This window comes from Rhinolophus sinicus, chromosome 15 (genome assembly GCF_057876585.1).
Source record: "Rhinolophus sinicus isolate RSI-liver-muscle chromosome 15, RSI-T2T, whole genome shotgun sequence".
Classification (NCBI taxonomy): domain Eukaryota; kingdom Metazoa; phylum Chordata; class Mammalia; order Chiroptera; family Rhinolophidae; genus Rhinolophus; species Rhinolophus sinicus.
The window spans coordinates 7,737,712-7,763,742 of NC_142515.1; the positions used below are offsets into that span (position 1 = coordinate 7,737,712).

General features: G+C 47.7%; 1 protein-coding gene across 1 annotated transcript in view; it reads right to left on the reverse strand.

The window, feature by feature from the left end:
• Positions 1–925: 925 nt before the first annotated feature.
• BTBD16 (BTB domain containing 16) overlaps positions 926–26,031 on the reverse strand; it is a 39,008-nt gene continuing 13,902 nt past the window's right edge. Inside the window, exons 8-15 of the mRNA XM_088791980.1 lie at positions 24,451–24,581; positions 17,634–17,753; positions 7,471–7,562; positions 6,570–6,652; positions 4,915–4,992; positions 3,708–3,806; positions 2,118–2,306; positions 926–1,082 (exon numbers count right to left, since the gene is read on the reverse strand). Of these exons, the coding sequence (XP_088648106.1) occupies positions 1,014–1,082; positions 2,118–2,306; positions 3,708–3,806; positions 4,915–4,992; positions 6,570–6,652; positions 7,471–7,562; positions 17,634–17,753; positions 24,451–24,581 (861 nt within the window). The 3' untranslated portion in view covers positions 926–1,013. The remainder of the gene's footprint in view (positions 1,083–2,117; positions 2,307–3,707; positions 3,807–4,914; positions 4,993–6,569; positions 6,653–7,470; positions 7,563–17,633; positions 17,754–24,450; positions 24,582–26,031) is intronic.

Consider the following 26,031-nt stretch of genomic DNA (forward strand, 5'->3'; position numbering starts at 1 on the left):
GTTTTCCCAGTCATGTTTTCAGATAAGAACAGAGTTTAGCTGCCACTGGATTGTAGGCGTGTGAGACCGTGAGCAGAACACCCTTGACCCACAACAATTACCTGTTATATGTGTCCCTTTAAGCCACTAAATGGTGGTCCTTTGTTACACTACAATGGAAAACTAATCCACAAGGTGGAAAGAAAGACTCTCTCACCTTACTTTTTCCAAACCACAGGGTTCCATTTAAAAAGACGGAATGGTAAATAAGGTAAGTCAGTCTGAAACTTAAAATTGCTTCCTTCCCTTCCTACCTCTTGTTCTGGCTGAGCCCAAACTGCCAGGGACAATATCCAGGTGTGCTGTTCTGAGCAGGCAGAGACATATGAAAAGGGAGCCCTGATGCTCCTAGTTGGAGGGTGTTGTTACTGCTGCTCCCATCAAAGAGCCCCCAAGAATGTGACAAGTTAGGGCTGGACCCAGGTGCTTTGGGGGACCGCAAATGGACTCAGAGCTCTGGTGCTTTCCATCTTCAAATTATACAAATGTGGGGGCTCTGGTCGGAACGTGGCCCCCCAGAATGCATTTGCTGTATCCTAACTCCCAAAGATGATGGTATTCAGAGCTGGGACTTTGGGAGGTAATTAGATCATGAGTGTGGAGCCCTCACAGATGGGATTAGTGCCCTTATAAAAGAGGCCTCAAAGAGCTGCCCCACCTGTCCTGCGATGTGAGGACACAGCAAGAAGACGGCTGTCTATAAACCCAGCAGTGGGCCTTCATCAGACACCACACAGCGTCTGCTGGCACCTTGGACTTCCAGCCTCCAGAATTATGTTAGAGATTTCTGTTGTTCATGTGCTACCCAGTAGCTCAGTCCCAAATGGACGAAGACAGTGGGCAAAAGCTGTAAGGAGACCACTGTTAACTAGGAAAGTCTGCTGAATACTTGAGTAATCCCTTTAATGCTATTTTATTTTCTTTCATGCAGACTGGTGGAAGAAAAAATATTCCATAGATCCTTCTGGAAATTGTCAAGATCCTGGGAAGATGAATGAAAAACTTACATAGATTGGGATTCCCACAGTTTGGATTTTCAAAACCTAAAAGTTGAAATAAAATAAAGCAAAAGGGACTTTCAGGATAGACACAATTGCACTCTGGAATGGGGAAGAGGGAGACCTAACAATTGTATAGGGTGTTTGTTCTCGGTTCTAGCTGCATATTAGAATCAACCAGGGAAGGTCTTTAAAATAAAAACACTTCAATACAATAAAGTACATAAAACTTTAGGGTACAGTCTGATGAATTTTCATAAGTAAGCACTCCTGTGTCACCACCACCCTGGTCATGAAAAAGAGCATTTCCGGTGTCTCAGAATTCCCCTCCCGGTCAATATCCTAGCCTTCCTCACTCCTACCTCCACAAAGGAAATTGCTATTCTGATTTCTAACATCATAGAGAACAACTTGGGAAGTTTTAAAAAAATACTGACACCTCGGCCCACCACGAAATAATCTGGTTTCATCTGGGTGGCGGGCAGACCTGGGGACTTGCCAAAGTGTCAGGTGAATTCTGATGAGCAACGAGAATTACTCTCTCATTGAAGGCCAAGTCCCATTCCTCATAGGGCAGGATGGGAGGCCCTGGACCTCCTAGAATTCCCAACCCACAGTTCCTCCTAGGACTACAGACAGGTTCTCTGGCAACTTCTGGATGGCAGCCATCAGGAGCCAGGCCAGGTACCAAATCTGCCTGGATGCTGGCATGGCCCACAGAGGCAGCTGTGGATTGAGTTGGGCTGTGGATTTCGGTAAAAGTGACAGGTGATGCAGGCAAGGGTGGAGCTGACGGCAGCAAATACACTCCACCAAACCTTCCCTCCTCCAGAAAAACACCCTGGTCACATCTGGATCTGGTGTGACCTACATCAGGCAGTCTGAGTTGGGTTACATTTTTCAGTATCTCTAGCTTTCCATTCTAGGATGTTTCTCTTTAGCATTATTTGGAACTGTGATAATCCTTGAGCAACTGAGTAAGTTTCTCCCATAGGTCACCAGAGATATGAACCCAGTGCTCCCCAAACAAGGGTACAGGAGAGAAAGAGAGAAAACAAAATAAAAAAGAGAAACACTCACCTGGCTTTTGCAGGATGGCTTAATGAATCGAAACTTCTGTGTGACTTCGTTTGTCCGGAACTCCTGCCACTTGCCGTCCACTAGGGTCTGGGCTGAGATCTCGTACTTGACCAAGCGTTCTGGTCTCAGGCTAACGACGCCATGCTCGCACAGCGAGGAGGGACATTCCACGTCTGTGTGCCTTTTTCTCTGCAAGGCGGGTGATTCCCCTTAGGCGGCACTGACACTGTGGTGACCCAGAGTTACTAAAACCTGGTTCCTGACACACTGACCCTCCTATATAATGTGTACGGAGAGCACTTCCCCAGGGGCCCCATTTCCTGAGTGCTGCTGCTGCTGCTGAGTCAGTTGGCAGTTGAGCCTTGACCATAAGCAAACCACTGGCCAATGGACTGGGGTTTGGCCAACCCAGAGAAGCACTATTAAGTCAAGCTTATTAAAGTGGAAGGTCTTCCCTATCACTGCCAGAATGTTAATACCAAACATAATATTCATATGAGTATGTCTACTGATATCGTTACATAATTCATCTCTTCCATCCAGTAAAATCCATGATGTAGGGAAATGCTTGAGTCACTGAAGACCAAGAACTGACCCAAGGAAGAGACGTGACTTGCTCAAGGGCACATAATGATGTAGTGCCAAAGCTAGGACTAAAGGTCTCTTCTCTCACGCATTTATTCATTTATCCATTTAGGATACAAACATACCTTCCCCGTGTTTTAGGTTCTGTGATTGGCGGTAATAGTAAGAAATTAATAAGATAGGATGTCTCAAGGAGCCTGAAGTCTTAAGACTTATAACGCACATCCTAAGTGGGACGTAGGGGTCCCTCACCGCTGTCGACGTCATCATCGTCATAGAGTGTTTTACGTGTCAGGCCCTGTTCCAAGCCTTTTGCACAAATCAACACATTAATACTCCTAACAACCCAGGAGGTAGGTCCTATTTCCTTCTCTGTCATAAAGGTCAGAAAACTGAACATAAGGAAGTTCATGGGCTTGACAAGGTCAGATGGTTTGCCGGGAAGTTTGACTTCAGACTCTGCTCTTAAACGCAGCACTCTCCTGCCTCTCCTAAAAGTCCAGCAGGAGCACTGAGGCGGAGCCATTCATGCCCCCCCCCCCGACCCCCCCACTAACCTCTCTCGTGTCCTGTCCACTGCCCTGCTTTGCCACTCTAAATAAGATTGTTCCCTCTCTCCCCTGGAGCACTACCTGTTACCTCCATGGAAGAATGACCATCTGTAAAGCATCACCTATCATATGGGAACTGAAGCTGAATTGAGCCTCAAATATGGAGTCAGGGTCTAGAATTTAACCCTGGCTTTGCCAATCGAGGCTACATGAACATGAAGAGTAACAGTCATTTCGAGCTCCTCATCTGTTAAATGGGCTAACAATAACCGCACAAGGTGGTTGCAGAAATCAAACGACATCACATCTATGAGCATCGTTAGCACCAGGCTTACGACACATTCCATATTAGTTATTAACTAATGATGAATCAATTATTAATTTCATATGAATTGACTCTGAACCTAAAAGGCTGTTTCAGAGACACACCTTTCCTGTGCTCTGTCCTTCTTACCTGCATGTAGAAACTATAAGAGGTAGTATCATTTTTTATTCCTTTTATCTCAAAGAAGAATCCATATACAGCAATCACTTCTGAATGACTTGTATATTCCTAAATTGGGAAAGATAAACAACAAAGTGACCGGGGGGAAATCTTCAGCATTTAAAGGCAAGAGGACAGAGCAAAACAAATTCTAGCTATAACAACAAAAGTGACTAATTTGACAACTGATTTGAAAACAATTTTAGCCTAGGAAGCATAGGAAAAGCCAAACTGTAGTGACTTCACAAGTCCTACAGGTAAGCACTCAGTGACGATACTGCTTACTCTGCATGTGCTTTAGTGGGGAAAAGAATGAATTAGGCATGCGCTTTGATGACCTGTGGTCTACAGACCTTTGAAACAAAGCATTTTGTTCCAATCTGATGGGTCTAACAGACACTCCATACTGATGGTATTGCAAGGTGTCCTGGCCCCTCTCGTCTGCAGTCTGTCCACTGGGCAGGTCTCTGCAAGCAAGGGGCTGGACGCAGCCCACCCAGGCCTGACCCAGAGCAGCGTCTCTGATGATAGATTCAGGGCCCAAAGTCCCTAAGATATGAATTCTTTTTACATCACTACTGGGGTGGCTTTAAAGAAGTTAAAGGAGGACAGCCATTTCTTGGAGAATTATGCCCATCACAGGGAATCTGAAGGCAGCCGCTTCCCAGACGCTCCCCTGCAAGGTAACCAGATGCCTTGCAGCTGTGCTCCCCGCCCACTATGGCTTTGATTCTGGGGCCCATCAAACAGCCGCCCAGAATAGGTTCACCTTCCTAACATTAAATCCTAGCTTGGAGTGGTTCCTCTCACCGAGCAGTTGCATCTCTCGATGTTTGCAGGGACAAGGATGATCCACTCACCCCTGTATGCCCAGGCTTTCCTGGTTTTAGAACGGGAAGCAACCCAGGGAAATGCTTTCATCACTGGAAAACCGGGACAGACACTCATACTTCCGGGGAAACTTTGGACGTGCACATCGGGTTTCTGAATGGCCTGTCCCAGGGCCCTGTCTTGAGAATCTTATTTCCTAGATGGTGGGAGCATGCAGGAGAGATGGTTATGACTTCCTCTTCTGCCCTGGCCTTCCTCCCAGAGGTAAGTAGTGATCCTACAAAGGCCCTTAGCCAACCACAGGAGGGGGCGGTGCTTCCCCTTGCTGAGGCCCAGCAGTCAGTACCTGGGCAAAGAGCAGCCCGAATCTCATCGCCTGGGTGCTGAGATCTGTCACGTGGACCATGTCACCCCCACTCTCCAGCTGAAAGAGAAACACACACACAGCTTACCATCAGCTTGCTCCTCCCCCAGCATCACCTTCACATCCCCACTGTGCTCGAAAGACAGTTCTATCTCTGAACCGTACATCCGGCCATTCAGCCAGTCTGCAGTGCGCATTCAAAACCCATTTGGTGCCTGGTGCTGTGCTCATGGCTTTCAGGGGATGCAGAAATGAGGACAAGAAAACTGCCCGAGGCCTCTCACTGAGGAAGTAGCCTGATCAGGGGGCAGAGAGGGATCACAGCCCTAAGGTCAAGAGTGAAAATGGCCCCACGTGGGTGGTTCTCCACGTGGGCTGGGGCAGGGAGGGAGCGGATTTCACCACGATGACCTTGGCAACTGGGGCAAAAGGAAGGAGGTGGGCAGGGTCAGAGGGACGTGAAGAGGGCGTTGGGGGACTTCCTGAGGCGTCCAGCCCCGGAGACTGTCCTCTCTCTCCGTCACCCCCTCCCTCCTTTGCCCTGTTGGAGCGAGGCTCTGAGTTTTGTGTTAGAGAAGCACGATCCATGGAGTCCTTATCTACTGTGGTTTGCACATTACAATAGGTATTTGTTGAGCTGAATTGAATTTTAACTAGTGACTCATAAATCTTTAGAACTCAAACACTGCCCTACTTCATCTCTAAAAATGCAAGACCGGGAACACATAAGAAGTACAACAGTTTGCACCGACAATTCACAAAGGGGGAAATGCCACATGGAAAAATATTCCTATTTACCAGTAATAAAGGAAATGCACATTAAAAAGTGAGATGCCATTGTTTGCTTCTCAATGAACAGAAGTAATCTGAACTAAAAATGCCCTGCATTGCTAAACATGTCTAAAGTGAGGTGCATTCATTATTACTGGGGGAAGCAATTTGGTCCCAAACTTGTTAATATAAATCAAGAACAAAAATACACATTCCTGTTTGGGCCAGTATTTTTTGCTCTTGAGAATCTCCTATTAGAAAGTAATACCATTACATGCAAATAAATTTACTATAGTCACTTATAATGGTTAATTGGAAACACTGTAAATTTTCTACAATACAGGAATGGCACAGTATATCATTTTGGATACCATTTTGGTGGAAGAGTTTGTAGTCATTAAAAATGGTATAAGGAATCTCATTTCATTAAGTGTATTTTTCCAAAAAAGAGTGAAAGGCAATAAAATGCAATCAGATGTGAGCAGTGGTTGTCTTTGGGTGATGGGTCTGAGGGTATGACTTTTCTTTCAATTTCTCAGCATTTTGAAAATTTTCAATAATGAGCACATGTGACATTTGTATCCGTCCGGGACTCGGTTTGGAGGGCGGTTTGGCTGGAGCGCCCCCACCCCATCTAACTCAACAGGTCAACTGGAGAGATGCTCTAAGCACCTGGGTTCCTAGGCTGGGCCTCCTCCCTCCCCCCTTCCCAGGCTTGGCTCCCCCCACTTCCCCTGGCCCAGGATCCAGGTATCTCGACCTCAAAGGCCCCAGAGGTTTCCAATGCAAAACACGTCTCCAGAAAAAGCAAAGGCAGAAAAGCAATACATTTTGATAATTGTTTCCTTGCTGAGCTGGCGACTCACTGCGTGGTAATGGTTAGCTGCCACCCGGACCAGCCAGGAGTCGGGGAGGAAGTTCATGTGCCTTAAGTCCTCCAGGTTCTTGCCTTGGAAGAAACACAAAGGGAACATTTTTACAGATTTATTCAGAAGAGAATCACAAAAGTCTCATTTACAGAGAGAAAGAGGAGGAAGTCAGAAGCTGAGGATTATAGGGCCTTCCCAGAATCCTGGGAATCATGTGTGTGGAACCCAAATAGGACATTCTAGGGCACTTCCCCCAAAGCATCCACAGCCCACTCCACTTCCCCACAATCCTGCCTGAGGAGGGAGGTTTGAGAGCCAATTGTCAGTATCTTTAGAGTGTCTAGGAGCAACTTGGACAAAACTGCCCGGGCGCCATCACTCATTCTTGGGTTTTAGAGTGACTCATTTTATCTGGATAACTGGAAATGGTTTTGAAAACGTTCTCAAACGTCCTTTTAGACACAAAGATCTCACTGGGTGGCCTGCTCCCCAATATTTCCCTCCTCTTTACAAGTCACAGCTGCCTTCCCCTGGGCCCAAAGCACGAGGTTGGGGGAGCTCCAGTCTGGAGCACAGCCCCAGAGTTTTCTCCCAAATTGGTCGAAGGGAATGCTGCTCTGAAAGGCAGAGCACAGGGCAAGATGGCAACAGTGCAGCCTTTGGCAGCTATGTACTCCTTCACAATGAACAAGCCCCTCCCAACCATCCTCATATTTCATGGAAGGTCTGCTTATACCCATTGTACAGACAAATAAACTGATACTAGGCAGTGACTTTCCCAATAGCACACAGCTCAGAAGTGACAACATCAGATCTCAGCTGATTCCTTTGGAATCATCCGGTGGGGTGGGTCGCCAACAGCCTTCCCATGGATGCGTTCCCACTGCCTGGGGCTTACCTTTGGTGATGGCGTGGAGACGCAGGCAAAGGAAAAGTGACATCAAGCTATGTCCTGCATTTCGGTCCAGAAAGGAACACTTCTTGGGGAAGCTTAGCAGAGGTACAAAGAGGAATAAAAGGCCTTCAGAAAACTCCTTTCTAGAATGAGCTAGGGCTAGTGAAAGACATCAAAGAGACTAGTGGTTTCACCAGCCAGACTAGTGGATGGTGCCTGATTCTCTCTGGATGGTTGAGAAGTACGGAAGCTGGAAGCGGCTGAGATAACCTTTGTGAAGGCAGACCCCGGAGATTGAGACAAATGGTTTTATTCCCCTTTGCTGTCTACTACTGAGCAGTGCACATACAAATACAGATTAAGTATTAGGTGCCCAACAAATACACATTAAACGACTGATGGGAATGTATGTTACTTTATAGAGGATTTCAAGATACATTGTCTCACTTGAGTCTCACAAACTTCCCCGGGATAGACAGGGGGGCAAGTATCATGGGCTCCACTTTACTGACAAAAAAAAACAAAGGCTCAGCCAGGACTTGAATGCGGGACTTCTGATGCCTCCTCTATATATGCTGCCCTTTGAATAAGTGGCCAATTTGAATAAGTGGCCACTTCAAAAGTGCTGTCCGGTAGAATGCAGAAGGAAAAAAAGGTCAGATGAGTGGGTAACTGGTTTTAACAGATTGGTTCGGCAACGGTTAGTGTTACTACTGAGCCCCAGTTAATTTTCACACATGGTTGAAGGTCAGGGCTGGGTTGAGAAGACCAGAGTCCCCTCGAGAAGACACGTACACGCAGACACACATCCACCGCTCTGGCTATGAGACAACTTGCTTCATAAAATGGTCACTTTTCACATATGGGGAAAGCGGGGGCTAATTTTTCCAAGTCCCTTTGGAAATACAAAGTCATCCACTCAAGGCCGATCATGTAGGAGACCAGCCAAGGGCACTTTCAGATTATTTTTCCATGAATCAAGAGTGATGACCAAATCACACCCTGTCCCAGCTGGACTAAACGCACCAGTGGCCCCACGTCCCGCCTCTGCTGGAGATGCCCTCCAACTGCCCCAGGGACCATTTGTTTTTATAAGATCTGGGAATTTCTGGACCTCTCCAACCCCTCTTCATGTCAGTGGTCCCCAGAGATAGGTTCAGGGGTGCTGAGGAGCTGTGCGGGGGGAGAGGGGCACAAAGATAAATGAGCTGATTCAATTCAGTGATTATTTGTTAGGTGCTTGTCTCCGGGAGTGGACAGATCAGGCATAAATAAAGGAAGGCTGATCTTTTCGGGAGTGCAGGGCTATTGATTCTGGAACTGACCCTCCATTTTGCAGGGCAGGTGGAGCTGGGCTAGCGTCCTGAGAACACGGATTTCTTAGCTGGATAAATAACTCTTTTACCTCCTTTCCCTGACCTGGGGGCAAATCTTCCCCTGCCTGTCTGCCACCATTTAATGGAGCAACACGCTAGGCGGCAGCATGACTGGGCTGTGGAGTCAGGAAGGGGCCGAGCTGGCACAGTCCGGCAGCCCGGTGAGTGCTCTGTGGAATGAGCCCGTAGCCTTAGCAAGGGCGCCCACAGCCTGGCGCTGCCCCTGGGCAGTGAGTGCTTGTTGGAGCTGCCACTTAAACACGGTTTCAGTCCAGGAGGGAAAGGACAATCCAGAGCACAGCACGTCCCCTCTAACCCAGAAGTCGCCAGGGACCAATTCTGCAGGTTTGTGGGGAGGCTGCTGAGAGCAGGAGGGAACCACAGCCACCGAATCTCCTGTGAGAAGGACTCTGACCCAAAGACCATCAGCTAGGACCTCCTCTCCCAAAGGATTCAGGAGGCGCTTTGTTGAGACAGGTGTGGACTTTATGATCCTTTGGGCCACAGGGAAGGGGCATTGATGGGCACAGACTTGGAGGGTCAGCTCATGCACACAGGTCAGCTCATCCATTGCCCAATCGTGCTTCAGATCCCTGAACTACACACCAGGGTCCAGCCCTCGGACAGCTGGCTGGCAGTCATGGGACCAAGCCTCCCTGAGCTTCAACCTTCCCCGTCAAGGGGGGACAATAGCCACGCGTGCCTCCCCGAGCAGGTGGGAGCAGTAAAGGTGACAGTGCATGCGCGGTACTTGGCACAGCGGCTGGTACCCAGTGCCTGCTCATTACTGCCATCGTCCTCTCAGCCCAGGAAAAGCAACCCAGACTCAAGCTGGTCACGTGCACGGGATTGCTCTTGGCCGCATTCATTATCAGTGCCACCTTCTGAATTGCCCAAGCCTGGGCCGCCTTAAAGGAAGAAAATGGCAGCCTCCACTGCTGATTCTCTAAAATCTCAGAGCATCTGAGGGGTGTGATCCAACCCCTTGAACCAAGCGGTATAACCCCGGCCGTAGCCCAGCGAGGAAAACTGTTACATAATAGAACCAGCTTCTACCCAGGCCTGCCGACCCCAGCCCAGCGCACTGGCCATCTAACCTGGCTCCTCTCAACTGTCTGGGTGCGCAGACACCTGCGGCATGAACGATGAGTGCATTCACCCAATGTCACATGAAGTGGAAGCAGGCTGGCTGCTAAGTGGGGGGCCTGCTCTACATGGCTATGTCGATGTCATCCAAGGCTGGCACAGCTGTCCCGGTCCCTGAGCTCTGTCTGTGCAAAGACCTCTTTGGGCTTAGCACTGACTTTTTTTTTTTTTTTTTTTTTACATATATATATATTTAATGAGAGAGCGAGAGCAAGAGAGAAACAGCGAGAGAGGGAAAGCGGGAGAGAGGGAGAAAGAGGGATTTATCTTAAAGAATTGGCTCACATGATTGTAGAGGGTAGCAAGTTCAAAATCCAAAATACATGCTGGTAAACTGGTAATTCAAGTAAGTTATTGCTGCAACTCTTGAGTCAACTGAGTCCAAAGGCTGGAAACTTGAAGTAGAGGCAACGACACACCAGAAACAGCACTGACGTTTCTGGGACAGACTTCATTCAGGCCACCGTCCTTGCCTCCTAAAGTTCATCAAGAAACCCCAGGGGCATGACCCCTCTAGGGAAGGCAGTTCACAGGTCCTTGATATTAAGAGACACACCCAGGTTGGCTCTGGGTCCTGCTCTCAAGGCCCTGGGGACAAATCCCTTCTAAAAGAACAGACCGCCTGAAAAGGCAGCGCCCGGGGCAAGTCTCCTCTGACTGGCACAGACTGTAATTTTAGAGCTGTTCTTAGCCACAACCTTTACACTTCCTCCATCCTGTCATCTGTTGGAGTCATTTACCCTTTCTGGCCAATCTCAGGCTCAGAGCCCCGCTGGTACCAGCAGTTCAAATTTTAACCTTAGAATTCAGATGCTCCTTGACTTACAATGCAGTTAAACCCATCGTAAGTTGAAAGCATCGGAAGTTGAAAATGTATTTAATATCCCTAACACATAGAACATCACAGCTTCACCCAGCCCACCTTAAACATCCTCAGAACACCCACATTAACATACAGTGGGGCATAACCATCTCACTGCCACTGCCAAGGGTCACAAGAGGTATCATTGGTCTGGGAAAAGATCCAAATTCAAAGTAAAGTTTCTACTGAATGCATAACACTGTCACCCTATCGTACTGAAAAATCGTAAGTCAAACCATCACAAGTCAGGGCTTGTCCATACACACTTTGGAATTCTGACACCTGCTACAACCTGGATGACCCTTGAGGACGTCATGCTAAGTGAAATAAACCAGTCACAAAAGGACTAGTACTGTGTGATTCCACTTATCTGAAGTACCCAATGTAATCAAATTCATAGAGACAAAAAGTAAAACAGTGGCTGTCAGGGGATGGGGGGACGGGGGGCAGGGGAATGGGGAGTTATTGTTTAAGGGGTACAGCGTTTCAATTTAGGAAGACGAAAAGGTTCTGGAAACGGATGGTGGTGATGGCTGCACAACAGTGTGAATGCACCTAACACCACTGAACTGTACACGTAAAAGTGGTTAGAGGGATACATTTCATGTCATAGATATTTTACCATCACAAAAAAGAATTAGAGTTAAAATCTAGTTAAGGTTAAAAAAATTACTTTATGTGAAAATATCTGAAATAATAAATTAAATTTTAAGATGAAGTTCAAAAAAAAAAAACAAAAAAAAAAACACTTTGGGGCAATAACTCACAATGAGAAAGTAACATGGCTTTTCACAAAACGTAAAAAAAAGTGCAGAAGAACCAGGCACCGGCTGAAACCCCAGAACCAGGAAATGGTCACCACCATTCGGTATCTCCCACCAAGAGCTGTGCTCAGTCTTCTCTTTGAGTCAGAGCAAACCTATACATCGGTCCTGACAAGCAGGTATTGTTAACCTCCGTGCAGGAAGGCTAGGTCTCACCCAAAGTCTTACAGCCAATAAACGGCAGAGCTGCACTCAGACCTGGGGCTGCCATCTTCTAATACATTTATTTAATGTATTGTTTATCTCTGCTGCCTAGATTGTAAACTCCACGAAGATGGGGGTTTGTGTCTGTTTTTGTTTTTTTCCCCTCTTGTAGTCTCAGCACCTCTTACAGTGCCTGGCACTCATTCAGCTTGCAATATGTTGAGTGATTAATTGTATGAATGGGTGGGTCCCTGCCAATGCAACAGCCTCAGTCCTGCCATCCAATCCCTCCACTCGCCCAGTTTATCATCTAGGAATGCCAGCAGTTCCAGCCCTGGTGCATGCACACGTGTGTGCACACGCACATGTGTGCACACAGACCAGGATATGCTATGCTGATTTTCCCACGCGCCTAGGGTCCTATCTGCTTTTGCCCTGCTTATTGGTTGGGCCAAGTCATCCTATAAGACATTCTTGAGGCCCAGTTCGATGTCATCCTGACTATGAAAATGAAGATGGTCCTAACCTTTGCCCAAAGGCAGAACTGGATCTAGAATCCGGATGACAACTGAGCTGCCCTTCAGAAGGGGCTCCTGCATCCAGATACATGTGCTCCCTCCATGTCCCCACTCATTGTTCTGGGTGGAAAGCCAAACTTTCCACTATGGGTGGAAAGCCAAAAAGCCGAGTGAGGAAAGTGCCATGTTAGTAAGGAATAGGAATCAATATTTAGGGACCTTGAAAAAGGGAGATTCAGTTTCCAAGAAGCCAAGCTAAAGGAAGGTGAGGGCAGTGCTGGTCAGAGCCAGAGAAGAAACGAGTAAGGTCAAGAAACACGAAAGGTAGGTATTGAGAAATCTTGCTATCCCTAAATATATCAACCTCCCTGCATGGGGCTGGTGGAGTGACTCAGAGAGAGAACAATTTAATGGTCCTCACGGCCATGACTCATAGGATATTTCAAAACGAAGGTTCTGGTAAAGAGATCAGGGCTGTCATGCCAGGGTGCCCAGTTTCATTGGCTCTGTGGCCACACCTGCAAGTACCATTCATCAATCACACGAGGCAATGACCTCTGCCCGCCTGGGCACACAGCACCATAGAGTTTCTCCTGAAACACCAGCAGGCTCTGGCGCCAGGGGTGGCTCCCCTTGCCTGGTATTGGGGGAAGGTGGTGGCGGGTTTGCTGGTGCGCGCCCACACAGCCAGCACATTTCTTGTTCTCTCTGCAAAGAGAAGATGAGAGGAGGAAATCATTCAGTGTGCAAGTCCTGGAAGGCTTCCTGGAGGAGTCCTTGGCCAGCTCCAGAAAGGCTGGATCAGATCTGGACAGAGGACAGGAAGGGGGAGACTCCACTGCAGAAGGTCAGGGAAATCTAGAAGCTGGGATTGTGTGGAAAATGGCTTCTCTGGCTGTTTTCCATGACCTCCTTCCAGGGAGGTTATGGACCCATTGCTGTACCTCACCTTTGCAGTGTCTGAGAGGGACCCAGTTAATGACTAATAAAATCAACTAGGGCCAGAATGACAGGTCTGTTAAGGACTCGCCCTCACCCCTGAGATCTCAAAATTAAAGGACGTGTGGGAGAGGTAGTGATGGAGACAGGACGTCTAGTTAGGGGGCTGGTCGAGTTCCGTTTCTTGGTCTGTGTGCTCTTTAGCCAGGAGTGTGCGCTCTGTGGAAATTCACTTAAGGTTTGTGTACTTCTCTGCATGTGGTTCATAATTTGATTCAAAATGTACTTTTAAAAAAGTGACAATTTTGCCTGCCTGTGGCTCTTCCCCAGTTGATGAGTTTTTACAACTTCCCTGGACTCCGCAGACGGCTAAGTGGAATGAAGTGATGATTTCATCTTCGGACGAAGGCAAAAGCTTTGCTTACATTTTTTCGTTCGTTTGTTTTTCCTACAAGGAAATGTTAACTTTAATTCTGGAAAGCCTATTTGCTTTTCTAAAATAACCATTGCCAGGAAAACAGGCTGTGGGTGCCGAGGTGTGCATGTGTGTGTGTGTGTGTGTGTGTGTGTGTGTGTGTGTGCATGTGTGTGTGCGTGTACACGTGTGCACATGTGTGCATAAGTGTGTGTGTGCGCGTGCCTGCATGTGTGTGCGCGTGTGCGTGTGCATGCACACACATGTGTTTCCTTCTTATGTTAATGAACTTGGACAACAATGAAAACAGCTTGAAGATGTCCCTGAACTCCTGGCCAGGTAAAGAAACTGCCCCTTCAACTTTCTATCAGTGTCCTTGGCACACAGCACATGTCCAAAACATATTTGTTGAATGAATGATTGAAAAAAAAAAATCAATGAATAAAAGAAAATGGGAAGGTAGAAAAGGCTTGGCTTTACTCACTGGTACAGTTGGAGGGGTCAAGGATTCAGTCATTCCCTCCTAGCCTGTCTTCCGGACAGTGCTAAGACAGCTGAGAAAAGGGGTCGTCTGCTTTATTTGACTCAATGAAGGCTCTAAACCCTTTCCAGAGCTGGGCTAGCCGGGCTACACCCACAGCTGCAGCTCAGCCTCATTCCTTGTGTGTCACAAGGACCAGTTAATATTTCTGCAGCTTGTTCCTCTGCCTCCACATGAGGAAAATACAGTCCCATTTTGGAAGTTCCCATATTGTTACGGCCTCAAAAGGTGCACTCGGGCTGCTGCTCCCTCGGAGACAGCTTATAAATTACCCTATCATTTAAATTATTTCATCATAGAGGCAACTTTACAAATTGGGCCAAAGAAGCAATCTCCTCGGTTCTCATTCCCCAGCTCTCCCATGGGGTCAGCTCCTCTGCCCCTCCTTGAAATGCTCCTGGGATGTCTCTGTCAGTGGCCACAGAGTAGCTGACCCCTTGGGCTTCACTGAACAGGGTACAAGCAGAGCACCTGCGCTGGTGACCCAGTTCTGCCCCAGGCTGACCGTGGCTTCCTGTGAGCTCCCTCCTCCACCACTGGAAGCTGAGGTGCCTTCTTGCTGCCCGAGCCTTCAGGCTTCCAGCCCCTCTGGGCCAGCAGATCCAAGGCCCTGCACTGCTGCCCATCAGCCCCAGGGACCCTCAGGAAGGGATGGCAAACATGGAGCATGGGTGCCACCACTGCCCGCTCCCATATCTGGGTAAATGTCAATAACCTACCAACACAGTGTTTCTCACTGAGCCCAGAGAAAGCTTTAGAACGCTTCTTAGTCGAATGCACCAAATAGGTACTACCAAGCAAGAAAAGCCTGTCTGCAATCCGTCTTACTTCAAGTTGCTACAGACGTGGTATGTTCTGAATTTCACATCCGCACAGTAAGACCCATTTCTCTGAGGGCAACCAAGCGACCTGAAAATGTTTGATGGAATCTCATCATTTAATATGTTATTACACGTACCTGGGGGGAAGGACATATACGTGCACCAACAGGCTTATAAGGAGCTGGTCGGAGAGGCTGAGGAGGGGAAGCAAACAGCGGTGTGGGGGAGGCAGAAGCAGCAGTGCTGGTCCTTAGGCTAAGGAGCCTGGGGACTCAGGGACGTCCTCTGGGAGGTGGCAGCCATTGACAAAGGTGCGCCTTATGGGTACCACCGTTCTCCAGTGAATGAGTGAGGTGGACAGGAGGAGGACCGCCCACGATCCTAAAAATGAACCACATGGTCCTCATAGTTGGGAGTGAGCCTGGGCTGCAGGGGCAAGAGTGTCTGAGGCCCAGAGGACCCCATCTTTTTCCTCCGGGGGACACAAAGCTTGCTGGAGGGAGGGAAGACAGAGGGAGCCAGGGCAGACTCGCAGGCCATTAGCATTCACTCCTGCACTGTGGTCATTGAACATGGGGACCTGGTAGAAGATATTGTCAGATTGCTTAGGTTGGGACAGTGAGATGATTTGCAAACATGCAAATGGTTTCCAACAAGGAAAACTGAGCAGGATCAGGGGCTTTGGGGAAACCCTGTGCAGAGGGGTGAGGTTTGGAGTCAAACTGGAATTAATGTAGGTTCAAGAGGAATGGAGAAACTATGATGGTGAGACATACCCATGGGTGGGGGGAGCCTTTGAGACCCCAGCCCAGGTCGACTTTCAGTGGAGGGGGCCGCACACTTGAGCTTTCTCATTGCCACTTGTTTCTCTCACATTAAAAACAGAGTTCGAATGAATCACCCACATCCTAGCTCATTTCCTATCACCCGGTTCTAAGACGTTTCCAGTATGTCAGCTAACCTGGAGCCAAATAGCAATTTTTCCTGGTGTGCATGACTCATAGGAAAAAGTGTCTCTTGGGTCATTAAAAGTGTAGGGGGGGAGGGATTAAAACATTTGGGTTCAAAGCAAATTATATAGAAACTAAGTAAAGTACCTATCACTCTGGCACTGAATACCGCTTTCCCCCAAATAACAAGACAGAAACAGGGGCTCTTTAGCTAACGCAGTGCACAGATGTTTCAGCAAAATGTAAACAATTCTCAACAATGCAAATGAAACTCGGCTTCAACAGGCCAATATGCCGATGAAGATGTGGAGGATGTGTTTATCTGCTAAGCTCACATGCGCAAAAGAAATGGAGCCCCTTGACTTGCTTGAACACACCATATCATACTTGGCAGCCCCCGTTCTTGCTGATGTGGGGAACAGAAGCAGAGACCGGACAATGAAAGTAATGTCACCAGTTATTTCCTGTCCAGGGCACATCTTCCGGGGAACTACCTGGGACTGTCCTTGGCGTCAGGGTCACCACCCTCCGCAACCAGCTTGGATGACGTAAGCATATTTCACCCAGTTTTAGTAGAGGCGCAGAAGACACAAAATAAAGCCCCAAAACTATTGCTTTCACCCTCACCCCCACTCTGCTCCCCAGCCCCATGCTGCCACAGCTGACACCACGAATGGGGGTGCTCTTGCTTGAACAGGCAGAAAGCACTCACAGGCAAAGGGGGACACACAGAGGAGAAGAAATGCACTGCAAGGCAATATTAGAAGTAATTAGCTAAAAGCAACACTGACTCTAGAGTCAGCCTCAGGATCTTTCTGAACACTGTGCCCAGGGAACTGCTCCTGAAATAGCTGGAACGGCACCAGAGAGGAATCCATTCTGCTGTTCTAGGAATGGGCCGCAAAGCATCTTGGGATTTGGCGTGTCTGGGTTCAAGTCAGGATCCACCCTTTATCACGCGCATGACCTCTGACAAGATATTTCATCTCTACCTCTGCTCCTTCTGGAAAATGGGAATAATGAAACGAGCCCCTGAGTATTATGCAGATTAAATGAGATTACAAATAGAAAGTACTTGTCAGAATTACTGCATTTAGTCAGCATAATTAAATAGTACCCATTATTATACTGTTGTTATTTTTCACTTACATGTTGAAATATACAACTTTTAGAATTTGTAAGTTTCGAGAGGATAAAAACTAGAATAATTTGATGAAACCTTTGTACATTTAAATGCTTTTTCATTGGTCCAGGAAACTCAGAATTTCATATGCGATTTAGTGAACTATCAATGAGAATGACCTGGTCTGATTTAGATATGTTTTAAATACGAAGTGTGGTAATTTTCCTGAATAAAAGGATTACCTTTATCATCACATCTTTTCTTGGACACAGAACAAGTTCTCAGAAGCACATGAGTCTCTCATAACTCCTGCATAGCATGCACTTCTTCAAGGAATCTAGTGGGTCAAAGGTATCCCACAATCTTAGGCCCCATGAAGGAAATTGCATTCTACACACTCTGACGGATGCTATGAAAAATAATATCAACGATGCTTCTTCCACCCCAGCCCGATATTACAAGCAGAAAAACAGTGTACGTACATTTCATCCATCAACACTAAGTTACCTGTGAAAAAATGCCATCACGGTTTCATACGTCGGAATTGTCTGAATTCTGTGGTTTAGTTGCAAGTAGACCCACAAAAGTAGTGTTTTCACAAGGTGAAACTCGCTGAAAGTAAACAACCTGGTCAAAATAAAAGATTGAGAGAACATTTTAGGACTAGCAAAAGACTATACTGTTGTAAAAAAATAAAAGTAAAAAAGGTCAAAAGTGAGTTTAGGAATGACGCGACACCACTCCTGAGTCTGTAGGTAGCCTCAGGCAAAGAGACACAAAATGACTTGCTCAAGGTCACTTGGCTGGTAACTGGCAGAGCTGGGACTTGAACCCCCGCAGCCTCGTGTTGGAGCCTGTGCTTTCTACCACCCACCGCGCTGCCAGAAAACAACGGCCATCATTTAATGAGCTCTGATTAGGACACAGGCTTCCTGAGATGTTTGCAACCATTCCTTTACTTAATTGCACAAACCATCCTGCAAAGTTGGGAGAGTCCTTACTTTTACAGACGTGGAAACTGAGACTGAGCCTATGTTTATTTAAAAGTATAATATTTTGTTCATCATGGTTTTTCACGTTTTTATTTTAAAATAATGCACTAAAACATACTTAATCTCGATGACTGATGCTTTTTGGTGCCTCCTTAAATTTTGCACCCGAGGTGAATGCCTCTCTTGTCAATTGTAGTCCTCGCTCAAAACATGAATGACTTAGCCAACGTCACACAATTCTGGGGTCAGACCTGCACATTAGCCAGTTCTGCCCCAAACTGTCTGTGGACCTTCCCACAGCTTGCTTAGCGGCCCTGCAGCTGCCACTCCCTCGTCTGTGACATAGTGATGACAGCAGCTCCTCGGAGGACAGTGGTGAAGGTGACCTGAGGGGACTCTTTGCATGAGTCTCCTATTGCAGCTGTAACAAACTGCCATGAACCCAGCAGCTTAAACGTACACAGATTAATTATCTTATAGTTTGAAGGTCAGAAGTACAAAATGGAGCTTCCTGGGCTAAGAGCAAGGTGTGGACAGGGCTGCTTTCCTTGTGGAGGCTCATGCAGAGCGTCATTTCCTCGCCTTTCCCAGCTTCTAGAGGCCACCTGCAGTCTGTGGCCGGAAGCACAGCATCTTCAAATCTCTCTGTGGTTCTGACTCTTCCCCTCCCTCTTCCACATTGAAGGACCCTTGTGATTATGTCGGGCCCACCTGATAATCCAGGATCACCTCCCCGTCTCGAGGTTATCCAATTAGTAACCTCAGTTTCATCTGCAACCTCAATTCCCCTTTGCCATGCAACCAAGCATATTCACAGGTCCCGGGAGTTGGGATGGGGACATCTTTGGGGACCATTATTGAGCTGATCACACACATACAGATTGCTTAGCACAGTGCCTGGCACATGGGAACATGCTCAGCGAATGGCAGGGCTGGGTCCTGGCCCACATGTCACCTGCAGCAGCATGAGGCCTCTCATTAAGAAACGAGGGATGGGGGGAGCAGCTGCGGCTCTCCATGTCAGTTCCATAAAGTAGAGACAGTTCCCAAAGAGCTTCTCAAACAACCTCTGGAGACTTATTATCTAAGAGGTCACTTCAGTGTTTCTTAAACCCATTGATATTTTCCATCTCTGACCATGGAGATGGCACCCTGGCTTCAAAATATATCACAGCCGCTTCACCCATCACTTAAGTGGTTGTGGTGGGTGGAAACCCAAGCTAAAGCGTGACTCTAAAGGGCAATGGAAATGGCACCCACCCACCACTCACGCTATTTCTGGACACAGCAGAACTGTCTCTTTCCTCTTGTTTTTAGGCCACCTACAGATGCATGGGCTTTGACTCTGGCCAGACAGGACCAAAATTGTTACTGTCTGGGCAATAACAGTAAGGCAGGAGGGCAGACGTCATAGACTAAGTCACTTGCTATGATGTCCCCACAAAAAACTCTGCCAGGACTTCAACCACTGCTGGGCTGGAGAACAACGTGACTTCTGGGGCAGAATCCATGTTTGAAGTCCCCAAGTCTAGAAAGTTCTTTGAGACCTTACCAAAGAGGGGCTAAGAGCAACAAGGGGTGGGGGGCTGGTGGTAACGGGGAGCGTCATGAATCAGGGTCCTGCTTTTACTTTTATGATGAAGGGTAATTGTTATAATAAAGCCATTTGTCTTAGGCCAAGTATCAGTACTCTAATGTATTAGTTTGTGCATGAAATAGGCACCCCGAATACATTCAAACACATTAAGGCTCTGATGGCCTTAATCAAGATGGAACGCAGAGACCTGAAACTTCCCTCCAACAAGTGAACATCCGGGCTATTCCAAGAGCGTTTACGGTGCTCGCTGGGAGCCCTTGGGATGGAACTGGTGTTTGTCCTTTAAAAGAAAAAAATGCCTTTTAACAAGTCACTATCCTCTTTTTTCCTTTTTTTTTTTTTTTTGAGAAAACTACATAGATAATGAAGGCCCCCTTTTGAATACAGACCCCTGAGAAAGCCGTGAACAAGAAAACATGAATACGGACACTCATTGCAGCACTGACTGTCATAGCAAACAATGAACCTCAACATAATAAAACAAAAGGCCATTAGGAAAGGAACAAAGCAATTGCTGTCTATTCTTTCACTGGAACCCTGTACGACAATTAAATTAAAATGCTAATGAGATGTAAGTATCAACACAGAGAGAACACATCGCGTGATGTTAGTGCATAAAGTAAGTTGTAGAATATTACAATCACTGTGAGAACTTGTATTTGAAGTTTACACCTTTGCAAAACAATATGACACGTTATGTACGGACTCGTGTGTAGTAAGAATATAATCCCATAGATTGGGTTCACGTACGTCTGTAACAGTGGTTTCTCTTTAGGGAGGGAGGCCAGGAAGAAGGAAGGGGAATAGGGTTGGGGGGGACAGGGATGACTTTTGCTTTGTTGGTGATGTTTCATTGCTTAACTTATGACAAAATGTTATCATTTGTTCATTTGGGAGGTGGGTCCAACTGGGTTTTCTATTATCCGCCTACCTTTGTCATTTTTTTCCAATAAAAAATTTGAACATCGATATCTTTGTTGATCTTGACCATCAATCAGGAAAAAAAAGTCCTGGAGCAGAGCATACCAGCGGGCTGGTAATAAGCATGTGTTGTGGGGCCACTCAGACCTGGATGCAAATCCCAACTGTCATGCTGCGTGTGAGAAGCTTGGGCCAGTCCCTTATTTCCTGTCACCTCCATTGCACAGGTCAAAACGCAGGTAACAGACCCCCCCATCCTGGATTGCTGTAGGAATCAGACCCGATGACCCACTCAGAGTGTGCTGTACACCACAAGTGCCTAATAAGTGGTAGGTGTTGTTATTAGCTAGAGAGGCAATAGCTTCAAGTGTTATTACGCCTGAGGGATGGCCAATGGTGTTCCAGATGCTGGTGGACAAGCTGTGGGACAGGCACGTCATGGAAAACAGGGCTGGCTTTTCTTAGGGAATTCCCGAGCCCTCAGGTCTCCTTATGTCACAGACAGGAGAGGTGGACACACAGAGGGATGCACTTCCTTCTGGTTGCAAGGCAGACTTTCGGGCAGGATAGGAACTAGCCTGTCCTCTGTGTTCTCCACCCTCCTAGGTCTGCAAGGAGATCACTTCCAGAAAAACAGAACTTGGAATGAAGCTTTCATAATATTAGAGTTAGAACAGGGTAACCTAGTGGCGACCTCTAAGAAGAAAGTTAACTGAAAACCAAAGGACCCGGGCAAATAAATGAAAACCAGGGGCCAGGGGGAGAGGAAAACTGTGTGTATTTTACATCAGGTTGTTTACAAGTTGGAAAGCAAAACCCAAAAGAAGATGAGATCAAAGGGACTTTAGAAGGGGAACGGGAATGGCCCAGAAGCCGAAGCATCTGCTGACAGATGGATGTTGTTCAACAAGGCTTAGAGACCCACCTACCACGGCCACAAAGTGGGGGGCCGCAGTGTATGCTAAGTGGGGCAGAGGGACACTCCATCCTTGACCTGGGAGCTGGTGGCATTTCCACACAGCCACTCTGGGGCCACGTGACTTCCCAGGACACCCCCATTCTGGCTGAGTTTTGGTTGAGTTCTGGTTGCTGGGAAATCTCAGTCTCTGCAACAAGCGAAGAGATGGTCCATCGATGAGGGTGGGAGCCTGGGTTGGAGCCCTGCCCGGCCCTTTATTGTCCCTCTTATCTTATGGACAATAATTTTACCTACTGCATGGGGTTGTGGGGACTCAAAAGGACAGTGTACGTAGCACAACACATACCCAAAAGAGGTCGATAGAAGTTAACTTGTCCGAAGGTCCATTCTGACTTACGTGTGAGCCACGGAGCTCAAGCCTGGGTAAATTTGAAACACTCTTACCAGGCACTGAGTGTGGCCTGAGCCCACTTCCCCTGTGCCCTCTGCTTCCTACCTCCCTCCAGCTTTAAAGCAGGTGGCCCCTGGACATCAACTGGGTGAGGAGAGAACACTTTGGAAGCTGTGAGTCAGGGAGCTGTTGTTCTGGTCACTCCAGGGCACGTGGGCTGACGACGTGCCGGTCAAGCAGGGCCCTTCCCCCTTGCACCAGGAGAGTCCTGGACGGTCTGTGCAGACAGCTCCTGGGGAGGGGCTGGAGGAGCTGGACCCAGTTTCCACATCAGTCATGTTTCCCCACACTGTGAGTCTAGACGTTTGACACAATGTTCTTGATTTCTTTTCCTGCCCAGCATATGTTTTCTAAAACCTCTGCCATCACCAGCGTTCTGGTTGCGGTCAGATATTTTTTCCCCTTTCTTGGTTAAATGCTACCAGGGTGGGGCAGCTCAGTCTTTCCAAGGGAGGGGCAGTGTGACGCAAAGTCTAAGGGATGCCATGTTTATCTTCTCTTCCCCAGTTGTGTAACCTTTGTTCCCCTGGAGGGTGGGAGAGGGGACTTGAGGGGGAAAGCAGCAGGAGCAGGCAGAATGGCCTGGCAGCCCACCCAGAGCCCTGGGGCTGCTCCTGGGACCTGGGTCCCCGATGTCTTCTTAAATACTACAGTCTCCCTCGACACCGAACGCTGTACCAACTTCATTTCTCCGTACTGTGAGGGCACTGCAAGCTACTTAGTCAATTCGATCCAACAGGAGAATACGTCTTTCCAGATCTAATTTCTGAAGTCAGAATGCTTTCCACCACATAAGCATGAGTAAACACTTATTTTCTAATATACCACTACAATTTTTGGTAGAATTAATTTAATTTTCACTTTTGAAAGCCACCCAAAAGGAATCTGGGTAACTTGGCAGAGGGCATCAAAAATCTTTCAAAGACTTCCAACGAGACATGGCAGAGAAAGGCAATACGCAACCCTAAATTGGAGGGGGAAAAATACTATAAAGGACAATATTGGGTTCATGATGTTACGGTATTACACCAATGTTAAATTTCCTGAAGTTAATGAACTGCTTTGTGATTATATTTTAAAGTGTTCTTTTTATTAGGAAATAAACACTGAAGCCTTGAGGGGTAAGGGAACATGGTGCATGCTACCTGCCCTCAGAGGGCTCAGGGGGAAAATATGTGTATATGTAGATACACATACGATGCAAATCATAAAGCAAACAGGGCAGAGATTGAACAAAGCAGGGTAAAAGGTATATAGATATTCTTTGTCCTATTCCTGTCATTTTTATTTGTATGAAATTATTTTTGAGTAAAACATTTCTTAAAACACTGATAGAAACAAATAAATTCCTTTGACTTAGTAACTTCACTTCTAGGAATTTAATTTATCATCAGTATTTATATTGTTAAACATTGGAACTAACCTAAAAAGCAAAGCATCGGGGAGGTTTCCATGAATTATTCAAAGGATGAGAAAGAGCCAGCCGGCCAGGGGCAGGCATTTCAGGTGGGAAGGGGCGAACAGAGGCCCTGGGGGCGGCAAGGAGCTGGCAGGGCAGGGGTCTCAGGAAGACCCCTGCGGCTGCCCCATTGCCTGTGAAATGGAGGAAGAGGTGCCAGACCAGCAGTGCCAAAGGCTGATTAACAGGTGGTCAAGAGCAAGCGCAAGACCCTGAGTTAGAGGTGCCTGCAGAGGTCTAGACGACAGACATGGAGGGTTGGCCTCCAGCTGGCACCTGTAGAGAGAGGCGTACAGTGACCCGCTCGGTCTGGAAGTAGAACTCACTGCACTCGGGGAGTGAGGGCCAAGTGGTGTCCAGAGGACTCCCAAGCTGCTAACGTGAGCAGCTGGCCAAGGCATCCTGGGAGTGGGGGGCAGTAGTAGGGCCGGGGCACCGAGAGTTGGGTCTTGGCCTTCCTTGTCAGAGAGGTCATACAGACAGATGAACGTCTGGGTCCAGAGCTGTTCAGGGGAGGAGTTAGGGCTGGAGATAGACACTGATTTAGGATGACAGCTTTTATTTTCCTGGTTTTTGCTTTTCCCTGTTTCCCAAATTTCCCACAATGAATACACATTAATGTTGGCAGGATGTTTTTTTAAATTACTTAGGCAACTATTTAATTAATTACCAGGCGGGTAATGAGCTAGCGGCCACCCAGCGGGTCCTTACCCCATGAATAGCATGAAGGGTGCTCCCTCCCCATCCCACGCGCAGTACCCCACTTGTGGCCCCCACTCCAGGCCTAGCTGTCCAGGAGAGCAGGCAGTTTGGGGTGGAGGAAATGCTGTACACTGGGCGTGTCCAGCAGGGATGTGGGTGCTGCACCCACTGGAGCACCTCCCTTCCCCACACCAGCCCAGCTCCCCGAGACCCACCCAGGGCCTGCAACCTCGTCCTCTACTCAGCACAAAACAGGCACTCACACCCCAGAAGCAGCTCTGACCTGGGGGACTTCAGCACTTTGTGGAGTAGCTCCATAGGGATTTTCCGGAGGCTGATCTGCGTCCCCATCAGAGGAACCAAGTTCATGTCCAGCCACTTCTCGCAGGCGGTGGTGAGCTGCTGGGCCTTGTACTAAGAAGGCAAGAAAAGCCAATTGATAAAGGAATCCCTGAACTCTCAGCGCCCTCTGCTGGACAGCTACAAGACTACAAGCGTGCTCTCAGGAGTTTCATGCTGTCGGGCTCAAAACTTTTCTCCAAAATACATAAACTGCAGCAGATAACATTTTTTGTTATGTTCAAGACATACATTCGGTTGATTTAAATCATTACTCTGTACAACCCTGTGAGATCAGTTCATTATGTCCCTAGTTTCCTCATGGTGAAACTGAGGCTCCAAGATTCCTGCCCTTTCCTGTGGTCACACAAGTAAGTGGCAGAGCCTGGTGCAAACCCGTGGTCTGTCCACAGGGCTTACATGCTAAAATCTATGGACTAAAATCAGTGACTCATCATGGGACGTCCCACGGGGTGCACCCCACGTGGAGTTCTGTGGCTAGTAGGGGGCACATCCCCCAAAATGGAAGTTCAGAGAAAGTGGAAACAGTCTCCTGGGGGCCAGGGACCTTGGGAAGGTCTTAGGACACTTTGCAAGTCCTCGGGGCTACAATCCTTACCAAGCGAAATAGGAGCTGAGAAATGCTGACCGGAAAGCAAAGACGCCACTTGCGGAGTGATTTTCTAATGACCAGTGCAGCAACGGTGAGGACAACAAGTTATTGTTGTACAGGTGTCATGGGGGGGGTCTCAGTTCCCACTCCTCACATAAAAAAGCAGGACATGGTGATGCCAAAAAGGAACACCCACGGAGCCATAGGTAGGAGAGTCACACCACTATAATCTCGCTGGCGGCTGGGTTGGAGACACAGGAAGCAGGAGCCACACAATCTGCAACCTGCCGTCTGCTTTTCTACCAGCCAACCAACCTTACTTGCTAGCTGCACTCCGCCCTGCTAACTGCAAACCGCGCTTGCAGGCTCAGCCACCATCTTCTTGCTAGCCCCCATTTTCTGCTAGCGTAGCCACAGCAGTTATATTAGCGGCCAATGGCTCACTGGTAACAGCTGATGGCCAACTAGCCACAGCTGATGGCCACCCAATCACAGTTGATGGCCATTTACTACCCGAGCCAGCTCCTTTCCACGTGAGGCCGAGAGCCTGGAAACTGCACTCCTGGCTCTGTCCCCACAGTTATCTTTGACAAAACAGGCATTTAAAACATCCTTAGATGCTGTTATAATAGCTCCGTGATATGCTGATTGTGCATGAACCAAACACCACAGTCAAATGTGTCTTTTTCACTATGAGTGTCCACCCACGTCAATGGTGGCTTCACAGGAAAAGGCTAGAATCAGGAGGCCTGTGGTTCAGACACAGCACAACCACACAGATGCTGCGTCACCCTGACCTGGTTGCTCCCCGACTTGGGTCTCAGTTTTCTGAGAGTTTGATTACATCCCATCCCTGGCAAGCTGACTGAGGCCAGGGGGACAAATTTTGCTCGACTCCAACAATACCTTGCA